At 50.9% G+C, this 22,679-nt stretch overlaps 1 protein-coding gene across 6 annotated transcripts in view; it reads right to left on the bottom strand.

The window, feature by feature from the left end:
* The window catches only part of OPCML (opioid binding protein/cell adhesion molecule like), a 310,187-nt gene that overhangs the window by 19,065 nt on the left and 268,443 nt on the right, over positions 1-22,679 (bottom strand). For all 6 annotated transcript variants that reach the window (XM_063178495.1, XM_063178494.1, XM_063178493.1 and 3 more), the window contains one exon: positions 5,582-5,814. In XM_063178495.1, coding sequence (XP_063034565.1) covers positions 5,582-5,814 — 233 coding nt within the window. The remainder of the gene's footprint in view (positions 1-5,581; positions 5,815-22,679) is intronic.

The following is a 22,679-nucleotide window of genomic DNA, read 5'->3' as shown; positions in this document are numbered from 1 at the left end:
GGGACAAGTCCCCATAGGGACAGCAGAGAGGGACATCTCATCTTCGGAGCTCTGAAGCCTCCATGGACACTGTCACACCTGCAGCACATTGTGTTTCTGCCCTGGCACCTCCCTTTCCACCCCCTCACACATTTCCTATTTTGGCGAGATGCAGCATTCATGCAGCTCCCTCACCTCTGCAGCTGCAGTGTCCAGCTGTGTCCTGTGACAGGTGATGCTGCCACCAGCAGGGAGAGGGACTGCCGCCCTAGCAGGGGTCGGATGCCTGCAGGAGATGACACTGCCTGCCTTCCCAGCACCCCAGCTGCCTGTAGCCCCAGGCATCTCCAGCTCCGCACAAGCCTCCCCGGCACAGGCAGGATGGGGCTGTCAGAGGTGTCACTGTGCAAGGTCTCATTAGCGTACAGAAAGTCAGCACAAAGGAGGCAAATATGCTGAAAACTCACATTTTGCCTGTGCCTTCCATCTCCCTCGCTGATGAGAAGCACAGCAGGGTGGCACCAGGGCCTCCTCCAGTCCCTGTGTGTCTGCTGAAGGCACCTGCAATACGAGACCTTCCCTAGAACAGCTCCTGTCTGGGGCTGATGGCCTTAAATGGGGCACCTGAGAGCCAGCTCCTGGCTGGCAGATGGAAATTGATGTTTTCACTCTCTCTAACACATTGCTTTTGGGGTTCAGGAGATACCTGCAAGGACACACAGGGTAACCCTGTGAAAATACACCTCAGTGTTCCCACAGGGGCAACTGACTGGGGCAAGGAGGTGACATCAAGAGCTTTAACAATATGTTGCTGCTCAGCAGCGATGATGATCATCTCTGATCGAACCATTGTGGTGACAGCCCTGTCTGAGAGGCTCATCAGAGCTGATTTTATTGAGATAATGGATTAAGCACTTCTAAAAGCTACAGTTTGGTCAACAAAATGATTTTTGTCAAATTTCCCTGCCAAGCGAGCCGCGTGTCACGGCCTCACATTTTCTACAGGCACTCAATTTTGGTAATATTGTCCTTTTGCCTTTGCTTGAGGTCTTGAACACCCTCTTTTCACAGCATTCCCCCAGTAAAACACCTTCTGTGGGATCTCTGTGGCATTTACAGGGAGGAACACAGCAAAAATTAAATACAGGCACTGAGCACCCTTTTCCAGGTGGAGCCACCTGACGGCTCGCAGTGCATCCTTTTTCTCCAAGTTTTCATGTTGAGACAGGGAAAGCAATAAAACTGAAACTCACAGTGTTATACCTACTGTGTAACCACCTGTCAGTAAATTTATGAACAATTAGGAAGTGAGAGTGCTTCCCAGGGAGCTATTTGTGCACGAGCTAAAACGTTCTTTCTGTTCGGAAATATAATGGGGAAACAACTTCACCAGTTCTCCCTCCTCTCCTCCAGTTTTGTTTTTTTGTAGTAATTAATCATCTGTTGCTGCTGGTCCCTGTGGCACATCCTGATGGCTCCTTTTCACCAGCTTCAGGCAGCTTTGAGACTGGGAGCCCAAGGATGCTGTCAGGTGGACCCCATCCTGCCCCTTTCCCATTCTCCCATCTGGATTTTGGGTTGGCATGTCATGGGGCAGTGGCTGTTCCTTTCTGGCCAGTGTGTGCTGTTTTCTGCCTGCCAGTCTGACTCTTCCTCCTTCCAGACCTTCCCCCTCTCCCTGCCCTCACTCTTTCATTTCTCCCCTTTGCTGCCTCCTGCCCTTTTGATGCTCTGGTGCTTTTCTGTGTGCTCACATTTCCTTCTCTCTTTCCTTTGTTCTAGGAACTCTGGGCTTTTCTTCTCATCCTTTTTTTCTTTTGTTTTTTTCCCCCTCTAGTTGCTTCCTTCTTCAAACTTTGCTGTTCCTTCCAGATTTTCTTTGGGCTGCTTTGTCTTTGAATTCACTATTATATCGCTCCTGCATCACCTTCATTTGGCTGTTTTCACTCTCTTGCCCATCCTCTGCCTCTTCAGGGAGGAAGGAAGGTTGAGATAGGGGTTTGGCTGCAACTTTTCATCCAACCTTTTCTCTTTGGAGAAAAAGGTCTCCGTGGGGATGGCTTGGTGGGAGGTGGGGGATGGCCCTTTGAGAGCCCCAAGGAGCCCCAAGGAGTTGTTATCAGAAGGGAAAAATAAAAGTCTCAGTTTGGTTTTGAAACACTCAAGGAGAAGCTACATCTGCACTGGTGCTGCTTTGAGAGGTGGTGAGTGAGACACGGGAACAGCTCCAGGAGAGCATCCCTAGATGCATTTGGATAATGCACCCTGTAAATGAAGGCCATGGCCCTGCAAAACCTGTCCTGGTTCCCAGGGCGAGGAAAGCAGCAAACACCAAGACAGAAAATGGATTGTGCCAACAAGAAACAAGAGAAACAATGCCCACAGCTGGGAGAGGTTTCAGTATGGTGAGTAGGATCAAGGCAGTAGAGGGAAGGGTTCTTTAAATGAATCAGGAACAGAAGAAATACCAAAGACCACTGTTAAGGGATGACCAGCACCAATGCTCACCACCAAAATCTCCACCAGAAGGGACCCAAAGCTCACAGCCTCCACCAAAACATTGATGCAGAGCTCTACATTTTGGACTGAAGTACAACCTGAAGCAGCCCAAGCCACGAAGGAAGGACTGTTCCTGTCTACCCCATTCCTCAGTCCAAAAACCATCCTGCAGCATGACACCATTAAGGTCTCCTGGCTCCTCCTTGTAAGCCTGCACCTCCCAGGAGCTCTCTCTCTCCCCCTTATTGAGAAGTCGCCTCCACACTGCTCATCCCAGAGGCAGGAGGGCTCACCAAGGTCCACCCCACTTCAGCTCCACTCCAGCCTTTATGACAAGAGGAGGATGGGGTGGCTCATCTTCTGCTTATATGAGCTTAAATGCCTGTTCTCTCTCCATCCCAAACTCTCCCCAGAACACACCAGCGTGCCATAAACACCGCATCTATCTCTGAAAGCATCCATCCCTTCATCACGAGGCAGCTCCTGACAGAAAGAGGAAAAGGGAGACAAAAAAAAACACCCCTCTGGCTTCCTGCCATCTACGCTGTTAACGGCTGTTGCAATGAACCAATGCAAGAGACATATTAATAGTGCTACTAAGAGACACATTTACTGTTGACGGCGATTCCCTGGCAGATTTATTGCTGGGTTGCTGGGAGGGAAGGCCGGGCCCCTCAGCAGCACAATTAAAACCCAATTGAACATGGGCACAAAGAATCAATACTCTCTCCGGCCAACTTATAGTTTTGCAAAATACAAATAGAAATTAATTGACCTGAATATAGTTGCTAACTGGTCATTACTGCGCCTTTGGCATCCTGCTGGCACAGTGAGGGCAAGAAAGAGAGGACAGACCTAAACCTCAATTTTGAAGCCAGAAACAGGGCTTTGCTCCCATCCCTGTAAAGGGTGTGCTCTGCTTACAGAAACAGCCAGGACTAAATCCATCTTTGGAAAATCATTCCTTTTGTCTCAGCACTGAGCAAAGGACTGAGAGTTGCTCCCCCTCACAAAAATCACAATTTAGCCACGAAGGAACTGCAGTGGAGTGAATGATAGAATGGCTTGGGTCAGAAGTGACCTTAAAGATCATCTTATTCCATCCTGTGCCATGGGCAGGGACACCTTCCACTAGACCAGGTTGCTCCAACCTGACCTTGAACACTTTCAGGGATGGGGCAGACACAGCTTCTCTGGGAAACCTGTGCCAGGATCTCACCACTCTCACAGGAAGGAATTTCTTCTTTACATGAAGCCTAATTTTCCTCTCTTGCAGCTTGTACCCATTATTCCTTTTAACTACAATTCCTGATGAAGAGCCCCTCTTGACTTCTTTGTAGGCTCCTCCAGATCCTGGATGGCTGCTATGGCATCTCCATGCAAGCTTTTCTTCCTCAGGCTGAACCAAGAACAGAGCACAGGAGGATTTGCCTCTCTCATCACCACCTTCAAAGGCGCCTACAGATGGATTTTCTCAGCTGGGCAAACCATGTGGTTTGAGCTTAACTCATTGAAAAGGAAGTACAGACACTGCTCAGCATGGACCACTTGACCCGTGCCTGCACCCCCAGTTCCTCTCGTGCTTCCCTCCAGCTGTGCAGGAGTGACACTGCTGAGAACCACAGTCATTGCTGCAGTGGGAGCAATTCAACAGGACTTGCTCACACCAGGAATAAAACCTTCTCCAGCACAGTTAGGAATGCCTCACCACCAGACCACCACTCTGGACGCAAAATCTCTCTCACCTTCACCTGGCTGTGCCTGCATCACCCTGAGAAAGGGGTGAGGGCAGCCGGTGCTGAGCGCCGCCGCCAGTTCACCTGATTTCATTAGGTGCAAAGCACTCGGATACTTCACCGCTGTTGACTGGATGGATTAGCACGATTAGAGAGCAGACAGGATAAACAGATTAAACCTCACAGATGGACAGCTCACACACAGCTCGAAAAGGAGGAGAGGGACAGCTCCGAACAAGGAGATGGAGGGATGCTTCCAGTGGATCTCCTCTCCCCTCTCCCTGAGGTGAGCCCTCCCTTTCTTCACCACAGCCTCGTGCACACAGTCTGGGGCTTCCCAACTCCCACAGCCACCAGGCAGGAAAACCTGTTGGATGGGTGACCACAATCAACCCCTGCCTCTAGGCAATGAGGGGGGTACATAAATACATACATAACTCTGTTGGGAGCTTCTCAGAGACGTGTCGAGGCTGAGAAAGTTTTCAGATTTGCTCATTGCAAAATCAATACCCATCAGCTGTTTGAAATTAAAGGAAAGATTAGGTCCTGGTTTTATACACGCTTTATTGTATTCCGAGAGCTTTCTACTCAGCCAAATAAATCTTCTTTAAGAGGATTAGGAAACTTTCATTATCTTTATCTAACCTGAACTAACACTAACTCTGAAAAATTAATCTAGAGACCGGACAAAAGCCAGTAGCTGGTGCAAAGCCGCAAGAATCCAGAGGCAGCATCCATCAGAGAGCTACTGGTCCCTCTGATCTGCCAGCACCTGGATCCCCCCATCAGAACAGCCTCAGAACACTGCTTTGCAACTCAACAGCATCTGCTATATTAATAGACTTGCCTGTGAGGCCCTGTGCCAAGAGCCCTTCATGGCCCCACAGAGATTTCGACCTCTCTCCCAAAAGCACAGAGCCTTGTGCTGCTGGGATCTGCCTCTCCTCTGTGCCTGGCAGCACATTGCTTTTGGCTCTCCTGAAGCACTTCAAACACCTGCTTGAGCACCTTACTAACAAATCCCTGATGGAGCAAGCTGAGCAACATGGTTTCAAGCAGTGGAGACAAGTCAAATTCACAGCACAGACAGGCAAAGGGGGAATAAAGAAGAGCTCAGCAACCCCACGGCCAGTTCTCAGGTGTCCTCTGCCCCGTGTGACAACTGCACAACACAGCAAGGCTGAGACAATGCACGCTCATTTCCTCCCTGGCATGGTGGGCACTTGTCCACACCACTGTTCCCATGCCATGCAATCTCTGAAGCATCTCACACTCAACCACCAAGAGGGCCTCCAAACCTTTCCCAAGTCCAGGCAGCCTTCCAGACCAAACCACCCAGCAACAGCACGAGGCACACTCAGACCTACCTTGCACGATGAGGTGGACGCGTGAAGTCTTGGGGTGATTGTCTGTCTGCACAGAGCAGGTGTAGGGGCCCTCATCGTAAATGTCCACGTTGTGTATCTTGATGCTGTACTGGGTCTTGGTGTTGGACAGGATGACCACACGGTTGTCTATAGACCACTTGTCATTGCCGGCATACAGGATGGTGCTGCGGTTCAGCCACGCTACCCGCGTGACCCGCTCATCCACAGTACACCTGCAGGGGACACACAGAGGGTCACACACCTGGAACGGGACACACACAGAGCATCCCGGGTCCCAAAAAGGGATGGGAGCAGGATGGGAGGGTGGCTCCCCAGCTCTGCCATGCTGTGGCCATGCTCCCTGTTTCCACATCCCCCATCACGTGAGATTTCACATAAACAGCAGGTTTGCCCGAAATAAAACCTCCCTTTTTCTTTTACACACAACTGGGGAACCACAGACAAAATTTCCATTGTTTGATCTCTGCAAGCCAGGCAGACCATCTCTTCTCACCCACCTCCACAGCCCCCCTTGCCTTTGCTGTGCACTGAGAATTCCAGATGAAGCTGTAAAATGTGCTGACAGTTCAGCTTGTCGGCTCAGCCCTCGAGCCATCCCCGGGGTGATAAACACCCCCACTGCTGGGGACAGGGGCCACAGCACACGCACAGGGAGAGGGGAAGAAGAGAAACAGCCGGAGACGGCCAAGCCAGCACATGGGGAAGGGAAGGGAACATTTGGATAAGCAGCTGTAAATCCTACAAGTGCCTTGAAAACACAACGCGGTCGTTTCCATTATTTATTTCCTGCCTGGCTCCCACCCTCCCTGCTCTGAGACGTGCAGGAGCTCGGCAGCTCCGGTCCACGGCGCTGAGTTACACTTGGCAAGGAATGGGATGGGGGGGAAGAGAATTTAAATGTTCCTGGAAAACATGCCTTTTTCATGCTTTTTGATAGATTCTTCTCCATCTACTTGTGGCCCTCTTTGCTGCTGCCATGGTATCTGCAGCAAAAGATCTGAGTGTTTGGTTAAATTAAGAGCCCAGCATCCCTTGGGAGCTTCACCTTTGTCACCTGAGGACCAGGCTAGGGAAGCTTTCTCTTGGCATGAAAAAAAAAGAAAGGGAAATCAAGCTAGACATGAGCTAGTGCCAGCAGTGGCAGACCTGCCGCAGCCCAAGATTGTAGGAAAAGGCACCTACAGTCAATCAAGGAACTCGTGCGAGTCCCTCTCCACATGCCTATAAATTCAGAGAGCAGCTGGGAGGCTGTTCCTGTCCTCATCCCCTTTGCAGTGTCTCTCCTGCCCAGGCTCTGGGGGTGTTATATGCCTCCCTTGCTGAGATCGCAGAGCATCACCTCGATCGAGATTATTAATCGGGCGCAGGGAAGGGGCGATACTTGGCATGCTTGAGGGTCCCCCCGGGTGCTCGGTTCAGAGGAATGAGCCATATATTCTCCTGCAAACGAGTAATTTTCCCCTTGCAGGAGCTGTACGTCTCTGCCAGCCACATCACGTATGGACTCAGGGAAAGACGGATGGTGCTCCATGCCTGCCACGGCACATCAGCACAAGGGGACCCTGCCTGGTGTCAGACCTGCCCTGGTGCCAGCTTGGCTATGCCAGACCAGGGCAGTCTTGTGCCGGCAGACAGCATTGTCCTTGTCAGGAAACCAAGCCCTCTCTTCCTTCAAATTAACTGGGGGAGAGCTAAGCACAGCTGAGTAAAGTTCGGCCCTGGGGGATTCCAGTCTAGTGGACTATTACTGCTGTCTCACTTCATTATAATGAATAATAAAGAGATACTTACACACGGCTTCTGTAAATTATTCATTGCGTGCACTGAAAAATCAGGGCAGCAATATGTAAAACAGACAACTTGCATGTCTGCGCTCATATAAATATCCAGACTACAGCCCTGCGAGGTACTCTCGGGTCCCCTCATTAGGGGTGAAGCACAAGGACTCGGGTTTGAAGTGACAGGGATGAGACGCTCGTGCTGGCGCTGAGTACATTCCACTGTTGCTGCCCAGCTTCGGCTGGTGCATATGGGATGTACTTCCTGAGGAGATCTGGGGTGGTCCAGGACACCTGAGAGCTGGGGTGGTTCATTCTGCATTTACATCTCACACTTACATCTCAGAGCTGCACTGCACGAGCACCCAGGGATGCCACAGGTGGACACTCACAGGAGAGAGGGCAAGGTCAGCATCACCCTGCCTTGTCCCTGGTACTGGTGATGGGTACTGCCCCCAAAACCACTTGGAATGAGCAGGAAGCAGCAACCTGGAGACCTCTGTAACAAACCCATGCCAAGAACAAGGGGCTAAAGGCTCCTCCTTCCCATCCCTCCAGCCCACTCTTCAGTCACTGCCACCCAATAGCAAATTTAGGACCAAGTTTCTTTGGCTTTGTGCAGCCTCATGTTCCTCTCCACTGGAGCCCAGACTGTCCCCTGCAGCTACAGACAGCCAGACAAAAAACAGACCTCCTGTGCCTCCTGGGAACGTGTCAGAACCACCACCAGCAGAAAAATCCCATCCATCAGCTGGCACAGAGCACATGGCATTCCTGCAGGCACCTTCTCAGCTAACCTCACTTTCCCACTGCCAGTTTTCCTGTTCCCTGGCAATTGGCACTACAAAGAGAATACTGATGGATACCCTGGCACAAGGATCACCTCATCAGCTTCTTTACCTGTCTGGGAAAGTGATCTCCATTAGCTGCTAAGCTGACGGCACTCGCTTGTCTGCTGAGCCGTCTTTGCTCCCCATTTCCAATTGACCAGGATTATGATAATGTCTCCAGTAAGCAAACAGGTAAAGAGACTTCTGCAAAGTGTTTAGATAAAGCAGACAAGCTCTGACAAAGCTGGATAATCAAGCAGGCCAGGAGGTTTTCCCTTGAAGGGATCTAATTAAAACCAAAGACAAACTCCCATTAACAGCTTCCTGAAGGCACCGTATCCATCTCTAGAAACTGCCTTACCAGTCCAGAAGGGACAAAAGACAATAAAGTGCCTGTCACATGGGAAGGGAATAAACTTATTCTGGCTCTGCAGTTCACCTGGAGAAAGCCCATCAGCAAGGCAGGGGGAATATCTCGGGAATGGTATCATCAGTCCCCAGCATACGCTGCATGCCAGCACCCCCACACATCCCTTCTTTGCACATTGTGACCAGTGCCATCAGCTCCTCCATCTCTGCATACCACTTACACCCTCATTGCCTCTGAGCAGAGAATTTTCACCGTCTGTAACCCTTCAGCTGCCTCCAGCCACTGCTGCTCTCCTCCAGAGTGGCTGGGGAGCTCTGGATGCCAGGCTTTGCTGGAGCTCCCCACACTGCTCACAATGATACATGTGGGCTCTCTAAAGCTCCATCTCCTGAGACCCATACTGATCCCCTCACTCTGCAGGAGGACGAGAGCTGCTGCAGGGATCCCAGGGCTCCACCAGAGATGAGGGTGATGAACCTGAACGCAGCAGCGTGAGAAGATGCATGAGGGTGGGAGCTGGGGGCAGCGGCGCTGTGCTGCTTCCCCTCTAATTGCCCCTATTCCTCATTCTTAAATGCTAATTTTGAAGTTTGCCGTGGGATTATTTCACTTAGTGTCAACAATACAGATAGCTCTGCTGACGTGCTCTTTGTGTGTGGTGGCACACAGTGCCTGTCTCCCTCCTCCTGCACCTATTAGGAGAGACCCCACATAGCTCCCACAGCAGGCTCCTTCCCAGCCCCATCAATGAGCACTGACAGCACCTCTCCTATGTGTGGGTTGAGCCATTACACCCTCCACCTCCTCCTGCCTTCTCTGACCATGTCACAGACCTTTCCTGCACTGCTGACTCGGCTGAACACGAGGGAGAAGCCTGGGGCTGCCCTCAATGCCTCCCCCATGGTGAGGGAAATACTGTGTCCAGGGTCAGCACAAGTTTTCTGGCAGTAATTTAGAGGGATAAACAGCACACAAAGAGTTGGAGCCATACAGGAAGTCTTGCAAAACCCTCTCCATGGGTGCAAAATATTCTGAGGAATGGGATATGAAGGACTCCAAAATGTTGATGCACATCCTGAGAAACCCAGGGGACATGTTTGTACCTGAAGAGCCAACACCACTGGTCCCTGTTCATGCCAAGAGGCTGGGGGATGGATCAACCCAAATTTGTTGTCCATTTTTTGGACTCATGATGGGATTTTTGGGGTTGTCCAGCACAGAGCCAGGACGTGGGCCTAATGATCCTTGTGTGTCCTTTCCAGCTGAGGATATTTAATGATTCTAGGATTCAAACCTCTCCTGTTTCCTTGTTCAGGCCAACAGTGCTCTACTTTTAAACTCCTCTATGGCCCTTCAACCCCAAACTGCTTCTCTCTCCTGTAGGTAACATGTCTCGTCAGGATGACAAATGGAGATGCCAAAACCAGTTGCAAACTTGCCGGCTGACCCAGTTTTCAGCAGCTAAAATAGCTCACCCAGATCGGGAGTGAAGCCCCTCGACAGTGACCAGGTGATGCTTCACCCTGGGAAACCTCCAACCAAAAATACCTGTCACAGGGGCAGAACAAACACCCTTGTCTTTGAGAAGAAATTGTTAATTACATTTGCCAGGGACTCCTAATGGGATTTCTCCTGCGCTTCCAATATTCACCCTGGCTACACAGTCAAGGGGCACCGGATGTTTTTTACTCTGGGCGGCTGGAGAAAAGGCAGAGGAGATTTATTTGTAATCATCGGAAATAAACACATTTCCTCAGAAGTAAACACAAAAGAACAGAACCTGGCTGGGCTCCCACTTCGTTCAAGATGCAAATGAGAAGCAGGCCATCAAAACATTGCAGCTCTCCTAATCCTCTCCCAACAATGCAACCCGCCACATTATCTGCAGGGACAATGGCATCTGTGCCATGTGACGGCAGGTCTCACATGGCAGCTCCCGAGGGCAGGACTGCGCCACCTGAGCTCCCCTCACTGCCATCCATGCTGTTTATTCGGGGGTGGAGGGCTCAAGGCACTTTTTCTTTCATCATGCTCCCGTCCACTCTGTCTCTGAGGCACCCGCAGTGTCCCTTCACCCCTCTCTCCCGTCCTTCTCAGTGGCTGGATGTGGAGGGCACACCTCCATGCCATCCCAGCACCCCAAGGACAGACACCACAGCTTCATGCCATCCCAGCACTCTGAGAACAGAAAGCATAGCTCCACACCATCCCTACGCCATTCCAGCACCCTGAGGACAGACAGCACAGCTCCATGTCATCCCCATGCCATCCCAGCACCCTGAGGACAGAAAGCACAACTCCATGCCATCCCCACAACATCCCTGCACCCTGAGAACAGAAAGCACAACTCCATGCCATCCCAGCACTCTGAGAACAGAAAGCATAGCTCCACACCATCCCTACACCATTCCAGCACCCTGAGAACAGACAGCACAGCTCCATGTCATCCCCATGCCATCCCAGCACCCTGAGGACAGACAGCACAGCTCCATGCCATCCCCACACCATCCCTGCACTCTGAGAACAGAAAGCACAGCTCCATGCCATCCCAGCACCCCGAGAACAGAGGGCACATCTCCACACTGACCCCATGTCACCCCAGCACCCCAAGGACAGAGGGCACTTGGGATGCACTCTATGGCATCACCCAGCACCACCACCACCGATCCAGCCTTCACCAACCACTCAGCAGGTCCCGATGCATCAGCACACCCATACCCACTGGGGGAAATCAAGGAGCATGGGGTGTGCCAGAGCTTGGCCAGCCCAAACAGTTCTCCTCTTCTCTGTAACATTCCTCCCTCCCCACCATACACCACTCAGCCGCTGCCTCCTGCAAAGCCACACACAACTGCAAGTTTAATTAACTGTCTGGCCCCACTGCTACTGCTCCAATTCCCCAAGAGCTCCCAGTGCTGCTCAAACACACTCCAGGCCACTGGAAAACCTGTTCCCTCCCCAAAACCCCCTGCCCAAAGCCCTCCAAGGGCTATGGGACACTTCTGCCCTCTCCAGAGGCTCAGGGCTTCACAGGGAGGGTTTGTCCCTGGTGGTTCCCCTGCAGTGGCAGTTTGCCCACCAGCAGGCACCAGAATAGGAGCTGCTCCCTGTGAAAAATCAAAGCCCAAATTGATACATTAGCGACTGCTAAATATAAAATATCCATCTGCAAAGATAATAAGCCTGTGAGGGCAGAGGCTGTCGAGTTGCTCCATTTCAGATAGTTTAATGGTGTTTTGGTCCATGACTGCAGCTCCCAGACATTAGAATGATAACAAGATGATGAGAAGGGCGGGAGCCGTCTGCGCGAGGCATCAGAAGTCAAGACAATGCTCACTACGCAGTCCCTGAGGGGTCCATGTCACACAAAACACTGGCTGCTCTGTGCCCAGCTTCCACAGGGCTTTGGGTGGCCTCTGTGACAACCCAGCACATGCAAAAGCTGCCTAGGGGCTGCTGCCAAGCTTGAGCTGGCAATAATTCAGGGAAGGGGTTCTGAGCCCCCTGGAGTCAGGGGTGGGCCTGGGTACCACTGCAGGTGGCACAGAGTGATGCTAAAGCTGATGCAGGCATAGCTGTGCTGCAGAGGGCTTAAAAGCAATCCTAGTTTGAAGAGGGAAGGGATGCCCAGTGAGGTGAGCTGCTGCACGGTGCCCCCTCTGACAGATCACATCTTCTCCCCAAAGCCATTCACGGGATTTTCTGAATTAATGCTCCACATCGAGCAAATCCAGAAACAGTCAGCTCTGTTAAAGCGAGCCAGGCTTTGCCTCCACTTCGTAAAGCCCTTCTTTCACTCCTCATTGCTCCTACTTCAGCTTGCAGGGACACACCTCACTCTGACAACATCATTGGCAAGGGAAAGGGGGGCTGGGCAAAGTCAGGTACTCCTCCCAACCTGATTTTCCCTTGTTTCTGACACAGCACTGCATCAATATCCGTGCCCAAGTGCCGGGATGCTCCCCCCGTGTGGTAGGGAAGGTCAGAAGGCATTAGCCTAAGCCCCAACAGCCAACAGCTGTTATTAGCTCAGGAGAAATCTTCATAAGGAAATATGAGGTGGCAGCAAAAGAAATAAAGCGGAAGGCCTTTGGATGGACCAAATCAATGGGAATGTTTATAGAGCAGGTGGCACGTAAATGCTTCCATCAGAGGCAGTCGATGCTGGCGGCCACACCTCATCTCACAAAGACAGAGATGAAAATGAAGGCTCTGAGCAGGGGCAGCCAGGCCAGCAAAACCACAGAAACTGGAAGAAGTACAGAAAAGCATCTTTCCTTGCCCAAAATGATTGCACTTTCTCCCTAACACAGCCAGGCATTTATTTCACACTTCTCCATGGTCACTTGGCCATGATGTGGTTTGAAGAAGGCTGGGACATCTTCCCAGCTCTTCTCCAAAAAGACAGTCACCATCCAGCAGCATTTACCATCGAGGCATCAGTACCTATCCTAAGAAACATGGGCAGAGAGCTGTTTTTTCACCAGGAAAAGCAAATTGCCCTATGCCTACACTGAGCCCTGCCCTATATCCCTGCAGGGAAAAACCCACCAATGCCCTCAGCACCCTTGAAGGGTGCAATCTGGAGATTCCCCTGCTCTCTGCCAGTGTAGACAGAGTGCCCTGCTCAATCAGCACCTGCACCTTGCCTAAATCAGTGCTAATCTCACACAATACAGCACCTGCAACCGCCTGATTTCCAGTGTTCTTCAATCAAAAGCAGCAAAGAAAACACTGAGTTCATCGCTAGCAGAGCTGAGCAGTTGAGAACCTCAACTCCTCCACACCCGTGCTGGGTTGTAGGGTTGGAATTTTTCTTGCTATTGCTTTTTTGACAGGTTTTTTCATTCATCTGCCCAGGCAGGGAGAGAGAGGAATAACTTTGGCTGTCACAGCTGGACGTGCAGTTAAGTGGCGGTAATTAGTGTGTGGACACGTGAGGCTCTGACCGCTCTGATTCAGCCATCCTGATGGGACTGGGGACCATCTCCATCTCAGCTGGATGAGGGGGACACTTTCAACCAAGGGGGATGTGGCCGTGGCACTGGCAGCACCCCACAGCTGCAAAAGAAGAAAGGATGCTGCCAGGCTGATTAAAACCTGGATCAAGGCACATCCACGAGAGAAGGAGCCAGAGCAAAACCATCAGATACTTGTCCATGCATTGCAAGGAGGGGAAATTGGTCTGAAGCCACCCCAGTGCAGGACACAGTGGCAATGCAGCAAGGGAGTGGTGCTGTCACCCCAAAAGGGGTTCCTGGGGGAAACAAAAGCATGTAGGGCCCTTTAATAGGAAAGCCACCCATGTCTCCATCACATGTGGGCCTCATGCTCTTGGTCGGTCTATCTGGCCACACCACCTTGCCCAAGAGCCAGGCAAAAAGCAAACCTCTTCTCACATCCTGTTTTTGATTACCACCAAAAATATATTTGTCATGAGATGCCCACTGCTATCTCTGTGGCTCTTAAGGGTAATGGAGAGGTTTCAGTCTTTGGAGGATAAGTCTCAAGCTCTTGGCTGCTTGCCCGGGAGGATTATTTTACATCAGGTTGAGTTCTGTAGTAATTATCTTCAAAACAGCTGGACTGCTGGATAAACTCACTGTATCTTAATGCACAATATGGGAGCAAATGCAGGGAATTAAACTGCAATTCCAGGCAGATCGACGGGAAAACCTCTTGCCGGTGTTTCAGAGGCCGAGGCTCAGGGCTTCTCACACGTTAGGGGTGGGGAGGCATTTGCTCATTTGAAATCAATTCCAACTTCCCCAGAGACAGAACGGAGGGAGAAAGAGATGCTGGATGAAGATGTTTTACCCTCAAGCTTTCAGCAAAGAAAAAACGCACTGTTTTTCTGACCCTCATGGTTGAAAAATGAAGCAGTGTTTGATCCAGGCTGGACAGCTTGATGCTCCACACAACCCCAAGACTTCCATAAAAGCTCCAACATTACAAGGTCTTGGCTCCACACTGCGCCATTCACTGCAGTGATAGCGGGCAGGGAAAGCTGAGGGGCAAATCAGCTCACTCCATCCACACCCCTCACACCTGAAAGTCACCCCCTGTGAGTATCCCACCCCAAGAGGATGAAGGGGCTGACAGACGGACAAACTGACTCCCAAACTTGTCCACCAGTATGAATTAAAAGGAAAAAAAATCAGGTACCTTCATGATTGTGCTGCCACAAGATTTAGGTGCAAAATCCTTGCAGACGGAATTAATAACCTCTAAAAAGAGGGAAATTCTGCCGCTGGAGAACGAAGCTGTATTTCATGGCGAACACCATAAAGCGCTCCTGCCAAACGCGAGATCTGTAAACGACCTGGGTGAGCCATCAGCTCAGGAATATAATTGCCAATTTGCAGGAATTTCACCAGCAATTAGGCAAAATAAAATAACCCACCAGAGGAAATCCTCTGCTCGCTGCTCCCACGCCTCCCTGACCCATCTGATTTCTACCCACCACTGCTCTGCAGGGATGAGGGTTGATGCTTCAGGCACTGAGGAGCCAGGTGACAGCTCTTTGAAGATGAAGAAGTCATCTCCAGTGCCAGATAAAGAAGTCGTCATCATTGTGAGGTGACAACAGACACTCCTGGGCACCAGCCAGATGAAGACCTTTCCTGCTGGTATCCCCTCTCCGAGCATCCCTGAGAACCAGGAGTCTCATCTAGGTAACCCCAGGGGCCGAACAACTGCATGCAATTAGGGGGTTTATTTGTTTGAGTTGCACGTGAATATCCCAAATTACATTATCAGATCATAGTCCTGCTTCTGATTTATTCCTTCTTTGTTCTTCAAGTCTTCGTACATCTAAGCAATTAACCTCTCAAAGAGCTGGAGAACACATAATTATCCTCATTTGTCTAAACGTCACCAAGATGGCTGCCTTTCAATTAACCTTCTGGGAATGGAGGGAAGTTGGAGTGATACAGTGATCATTTCCAACTTCAGCCTAGGCTGCAGCTTTTTTTTTCCCCTTAAAGTAATTTAATTGAAATATTCAGATGATAAAATATAGCCAGATAACTGTTACTGCAGGTAACGGGATCAAGAGGGGGCTTGCAATCGAAAAAGAAGTCAAACGAGGTACAGTAATATTATATCAATACGTGGCACTTCCATCTAAAAATATCAAAGCACTTTGTGCTTATTAATGAAGGGAGCATTTCACACTCCCCTGCCAGGCTGAGACTTACATCACTTCAATATGTCACTGCTGTCAATAGGGAAACTGAGGCAGAGGATGTGCTCTGTCACTCGGAATTTACAGAGTCAATCCCTATGCAGTCAGGAACTTCCCAACTCCCATGAACCCCTCTCCTACCCTAGCAGAAGTTGGCTCCTTCATGAGGACAGCACGGGAGACACTCTGGTGGCCGAGCTGCTTTTGTTTTTATTTATTTTAATAATAAAAACCCCTGATCTGCTGAGCCAATGTCTGCCACACCAGGGAGTGAGGGAGCCGTTCCCACCCATCGCCTCGCTAATAAATATGCATCGTTCCCGCCGGGAAGTGCCAGGTCAAGCTTTGCACCCGCACGAAGCGCGACACCAGCATCGTCTGGCACGGGCGAGCAGTATTTATACACACCCCCCGCTCATAAATACACAGGCAAAATAAACAAGGCAGCTCTCAAGTTCAGCGCATCTCCTCCCTGACAAGCGTGGCTCCTCAATCCCCCGCAGTGCCACGGCTCTGCTCCCGGCATGAAATTGAGCTCTCCAAAAAGCAATTTGGGTTTTGCTTCAACCCTGTGCTCGGTGCCTCCTGCCCGGCAGCACCGAGGTGGCTGTGGCAGGACCAGCTCTCACACTCCCTGCACACAGAGTGGGTTGGGGGAGGCTGGACAGAGCTGCCATATAAAGGGAAACTGAGGCACGGTGATGCACAGGACTCATTCCCTGCATCCTTCCCCCCAACCTCACGTGTGGATCAGTGTTTGAGCACCAGGCAGCCACTCTGCTTATCCATGCAGGCAAGAGGGGAGGAAAGGACGTGCGAATACAAGAGGGTTCCCACTGGGGACACCACAATACCGGAGCATTCATCCGGAGATGAGAAGCGAGGGTAACACAATAGCCACTGAGTTTATTCTGGGCGCAGGCTGGCAGCAACACAATTAAAATGCAGGTCGGAGTTAAGGAACCTTCCTATAAATCTTTGCTTTTGGCTCTTGGGCTTGACAGGAAGCCTATACCTGGCGCGGGGAGCACAGACCGAGGGGGAGGCATGGATAAAGGCTCTGCTTTATAGACGGCCATTTTAATGTTTGGTTTGAGTAATGGGCCTTGCAAATTAGCACCCCTGCAGCCTGAAATACATATTTTTCCAAGGACATGCAGGCTTCCTGATCCGACAGGTGATGTGGGCAAACAAGCCCCGAGGGCAGCTGCAATCTCAGCTCTTTGTGGCTGCAGTCATATTCTATCCCAGCTGGGATGATGAAGAAGAAAACAGAGAGCTTGGAGGGGGAATCCGGAGGCTGAGGGAGGAAATGGAGCAGAAAACGACCCTGTGCGAGACCAGCGAGGGGCTGATGAGCGGCATCAGTGGCAGGGAGTGCCTGCCAGCCTCTGGAGGGAACTGATGCTGCACTGGCACAGCACGGCTCCTCTCTCCCTCAAGGGAACCCGGCGAGACACTCCAGGGCACGTCTGTGGCACATGCCTCTCTTTGCACAATCAAAACTATGGATCTCCAGCTCTTGATGCAGCTTGTCTGAGCATTTGGCTCTGGGCTGAATATTCAGAAAGGCTGGAGGTGCTGCAATCACACTGGGGAGAAGGGCGATGCCTTGGTTGCGGGGAAATTAAGCTGACAGTCAGTGGACTGCCCAGTGGGGCTCCAGCTTCTCCAAAGCAAACATGGCCAGGAAGATGGGAGTCAGGAGAGCAATGGAGAAATATGTGTGGCTGAACACGAGGGGGAGCTCAGGCCAGAGTGTACAGGGGAGCACAGAGCAAAAAGCAGAGCCTACAGTTCACCCTCTCTCTCCATCCCTCCTTTTCTGCATCCTCTCCTTCTTCTCCATTTATCCATCCCACCCCACCATGTACATAATCTGCCTGTCTGTCACATTCCCACACCAGCACGAGATGTGCTGCAGCTCAATCAGAGGAAGAAGGTGGTTGAGCACCCAGGAGATGTGTCTGAGCTGCCCCATTTGGATGTAACTCTGCACAGCAAGGGGGAAACCCCTTGCATGGAGCTGGACGTGTAGCTGGGCATGTACCCAAATCAGAGCTGAAAATGTGCCTGCAAGTTGTTCTGAACCTCAAATGAGGAGATGGATGTCTGGAATTCTTCTTGTCCACACAGCCTCCTGCAAGAGGCACAGGGTGACACCTCCCTGTCAATACACATCTGTCTGCCTCTGGATTTCACTGCACAGACCACAAAGGATGGGTGGACAGGATGAAAGCAAGATCAGAGCCTGGAGCAGCAGTTTGCACTTTACTTTCAGGGTCTTTATCTTAGATTGAAAGTGTCTAAAAAGTTCTTGGGAGCAAGCTGAACTGGTGACCAAGACATGAACTTTGCATCACGGCATGTCACAGAACTGGAGATGGACTCCTTCCTGACCCACTCCATGCACAGGGCACAACTTGCTGCATCTCTCAGATTACTCCAGCACAGGGAAGCTGCACTTTGCGAGCACGCAGCTCTGCCTGCCTCTCCCACTCGCCCTGCCAAGTTTCAGTCATCCAGGATGTGATTTGGAGAGACAGCTCTGAACTCGGCGGGAGCGGCAGGAGTTTCAGCAGTGCATCCCGCACTCCTGAGGCGCTCTGGAGCCGCGGCACAGAGCCTGCGTGCCAGCCACTGGTGCGTGCTTGTCCAACCAGGGAGATGCTCCGGGGCAAAGGGGAAGGAGCAGCCTCTCAGAAGCACCACGCATTCCAAGATGCTGGTGATTTACGCACCAGCATCTCCCTCCAGGAGGTTTGACTGCAGCGCACCGGGGCGAGTGCAACAACTTCCAGCTTTCTCTGAGGGTGTAGGTGTGGGAATCGACAAAATTGGAGGGTTTTGGGAAAGCTGCAAAAGGCAGGCCTCAGAGATAGCAGAACTGTGATTAGAGCTAAGCAGTAGCCATGAGATTGGTCAGCAGAAAAATTATTTAAAAAGTAGAAAAGCAAGGACAAATAGAACAATGGTCTGTGTATTAATACTTGTCTAGAATAACTCCCTAAGCTGCAGAAAAGTTTATCTAGAAAGATATTAGGAAGTTCTAAGCTTAATAATGGAGCTCTGTGCATTGTGTTTTAAGGCTTACAAGTAGGTATTATATTCAAAATAAGCAAGCATTGTTTTAACCAAAGGTACGTGTGCTTGTAGTGGTTGGATAGAACTACTGTCAATGTGCTTTTGGTTTGTGTGATTGGCCAAAAAACTTATAAAGTGAGTTGTAACATTAAGTTCTTGGTCTGCTGCCTGGGATGTGAGCTGATGGCATCTTCCCATTGTCAAAACCATGGAATTAGGCTGATGCTGGAAAATAAAACAGCTCAAGGCACGTTCCACAGCAGCCCCGTCCTATTTGTGATTTGTACATTTACCCCTGGCCAGCAATAGGGTTGAGCTCTCAGGAATTCCAGCCACCCAGAGCCCATACATTTCATTTACAGCCACAAAGAGTGCCCAGAGCCACCATCAGTAAATCCATGGTCTTGTTGCCACCCTAAGGACATGCTGAGAGCTGTTCCGAGAAATCCCTGCAGCTTTAATACCCGGAATGCCAAAAAAGGGACGTGGTGATTCCAGGTATTTCTGCCACACATTTGTGTGCACCTACAGAGCAGAGAGACAGAGGATTGGGCCAAGGCACATGGAAATAATTTTCTGCTGGCAAAGCTGCCGACTCAAGGAGAAACATAAAACCCTCGATGAAGGGCTTGTCTGGTTTATTATAACATCGCCTTTAATTTATGCGCCTGCCTTTTATGATTGTTCTCTATCGCTGTTCCTGGGGCTTATTTATGGAGGGCCATTAGCACAGAGAGCAGGCCCTGATGAGGGAGCATTTGCAGTCTGCCGGGGGACCAGGATATAAACTGAGCTGAGGAGGAGGCAGTGAGCTCTCGCATGGGGCTGCCCAAGTCCTCTCCCCGAAAGCTGAGAAGGATAATTTGATCCCGGAGAGCGATACAACTTCATTTCACGTGGCTGTCTCTGGGCAGGCTGCAGCCTCCTTCACATGCACTTTGCTGAATTCCCTAGTCCCAAACAAACTCCGCGGTGAGCAGAGGGGACGTAGAGAGCTTTGGATCAAACTGTCCACACCAAACAGAAAGACAGGGAAAAGCCTCTCAGGGGTGTGAAAGAGATGCCAGGGTGAGGAGAGGGAATCACGGAGTGGTTTGTTGTTGGAAGGGATTTAAAGATTGTCTCATTCCAACCCCATGCCACAGACAGGGACACTTTCCACTATCCCAGATTGCTCCAAGCCTGATCCACCCTGGCCTTGGACACTTTCAGAGATCCAGAGGCAGCCACAGCTTCTCTGGGCACGTTGTGCCAGGCCCTGCCCATCCTCCCAGGGAGAAATTCCTCCCCAATATCCAATCTAATCCTGTCAAATATCCCATCTAATCCTGTCATCTTAAAGCCATCTGCCCTTGTTCTGTCTCTACAACACCCTTATAAAAAGCCCCTCTCCAACAAGGGGTCCCTCCCCAACTGCACAATGTCCAGGCAGTGCATCCTAGGATGCTGACACTGGGCACTCATCCCTGCCCAGGCATCCCAGCCCTGTGCCCATCTCATCTCCTTCCACCTAAAAGCAAAACACCTCGAAGGCTGCACAAACACCCCGCAGTACACAAACAAACTTCACTAATCATTCCTATTTACAAACATCCCTCTCCAATCTTCAACACAACTCAGACAGGCAATCCTATGCTGGTAATTAAAACCACAGGCACCAAAATGATGGGTTAATTAAAGGTCCAACCCACCCCCAAAACGCATCGAAGTGCAGGGAAAAATGCATTGGTTCAAACCCAAAGGAAGCGGGTAGGTGGGTCTGTTGGCAGAGAGAGGCGATGTAAAATGAATTTGTATGATCAAAACCTTCCCGTACAGTTCGCAGGTAATTTGCGACGAGAACAAAAGCTTTAAATTCATCCACTAAATTATTCACTACAAATCGTCCTCCCGGCTCCTGCGCCCGTGTCCTTCAAGCTGTTCTAGGTGGTGATTACGTCCCCTCGGTGCACGCGGAGGCCTCGGGGAAGCGGCTGCAGGAAAGACGGAGCCGCCGATCCGACACTGGCAGTTTGATTTACAGAGAGAACTGGGGAGAGGAGACAGCAGCCCTCAGGAAAAAAGAAACTTCAAGCTCTAACCATCCCATCAAGGGGCTTTCTGCCTTCTTTATGTGGCGGGGTTTTTTTTTTTTTGCTCCCTTTCGTTTTCCGCAACAAGCTCCCGCTGCAGGCACAATAGATGATGCTAAATTATTTTGGAATATGCTGAGAATGCCCTGCTTGGCCAAGCGAAGCCTCATAAATCATTCCTCTTCTTCCACTCCCTTTCCTATTCCTGATCTCTCTTTCAGGCAGGATAATGCCAGCTTGCTGGGGAGCCCATTGCCCTGGCACCCTGGGCAGGGCTGAGAATGACCAGAGCCATTCCTGCTGTCAAGGAAATGAGGCCATGTGGCTGGGGCAGACTGGAGCCCCTCGAGCTGTGCTCAGGTCTCTACACATCAAGAATCAGTTCTGGAGCCCACCTGGATGCAAGGCAGCCCCACAGCAGCTCGTGGTGGTCACAATTCCTCATACTGCTGGGAAGGGATGGGAAAAGCAGCTCACGTTGCATTTATGTGTCAGATTTTTAAACATCACCCCTGATGAAGATGGTGATTAGGACTGAGATCCTCTCTTGGCAATAGCACAGTAGCACAGGTCCCCTCCAAAGCAGGGGAGATGCTGGTGAAGGACCTGGCAGGGCAGTGTGCCACCAGTGGTCTGGAGAAGAGGGAGAAAAGGAAAGCTGGGGAGAGGAAACCCCTGCATAGAGGAGATGTGGAACTCTTTCACATTTGTGCTGTGAACTCATTCAGCATTTGTGCTGTAGCTGGAGTGGCTGCATGGCCCAAGGCTGTCAGTCTGGCTCCTTGCACCATGACTAAAATCACACTTTTCACTAAAAACCCCAGAGCAGAGATACCTCAGTCAAAGGCAGAGGCCCCTCCAGCTGGAACTGATGGGAGAAAAAGCACTTCGGACCAGGAACCACAGTGTGGCAAAAGCACAGTCATTTTCTAATACCTGAAGTGACATTTTCCGAGTCCCTCACACTCAGCTGTGACACTGAAAATGTCATAATAGGGATATGAGTGCTGTGCACCTCTGTGCTGGCCTGGTAGCCATCACTCAGGAATGATGGAGAGGCAGCAGGCTCGGGGAGCTGCAGACAAGAAGGAGCAGTGAGCAGTTCTGTTTGCAGCCCTGGGCAAGGAATACACTCTGTTCCCTCCTCAGCTCAGAATAAGGTGGATTCCCATCTTCCATGGCTTGGCTGTGAGCTGGCCTGGGAGGACCCATCCAGGCATTTTGGAGGGATGAGGCAGAGTCCCCTGAGGTCACCCCAGGGAGGACGGAGCCCCGTTATCCATCAGTGTTTGATGCACCCAGAGCTGCAGGATCAGGCTCAGGGTACCAGAGCAGAGCTGGGATCCCCCAGCCCTCTCAGCACCACTTCCACCTCTCCACCCACAGACACAAGTAGGGTTTATCTTGGGTTTTTTAATTACTGCCCTCCTGCCCTCCCCAGGAAAACAAGCCCCAGATGCACTAAGAGCCTCAGCAGCCACCCCTGCCTCTCCAGAGCCTGAGCTTTACGACTCTGTAGCCATTCCTCACTCGCTGCGTTTTGCACAGACCAGATGTGACGCTCATCCTGAACAGCCAAATTTCAGGCCCCTTGGTTATTCCTTAGATGGAGCTGCTATTTTAGACAAGACAGACACAAAACAAAAACAAAACCTAAAGCAGAAGCGGAGGGAAAAAGCCCTCTGAGCATCACAATGGTGACAAAAATCCACAGTGAGGCATTTGTCTTTGGTTTTTAACCCGGAGGAAGGTGAAAA

Source organism: Melospiza melodia, chromosome 29 (genome assembly GCF_035770615.1).
Source record: "Melospiza melodia melodia isolate bMelMel2 chromosome 29, bMelMel2.pri, whole genome shotgun sequence".
NCBI lineage: Eukaryota > Metazoa > Chordata > Aves > Passeriformes > Passerellidae > Melospiza > Melospiza melodia.
The sequence above is the reverse complement of the archived record's forward strand: the minus strand, read 5'-3'. Positions and strand labels throughout refer to the sequence as shown.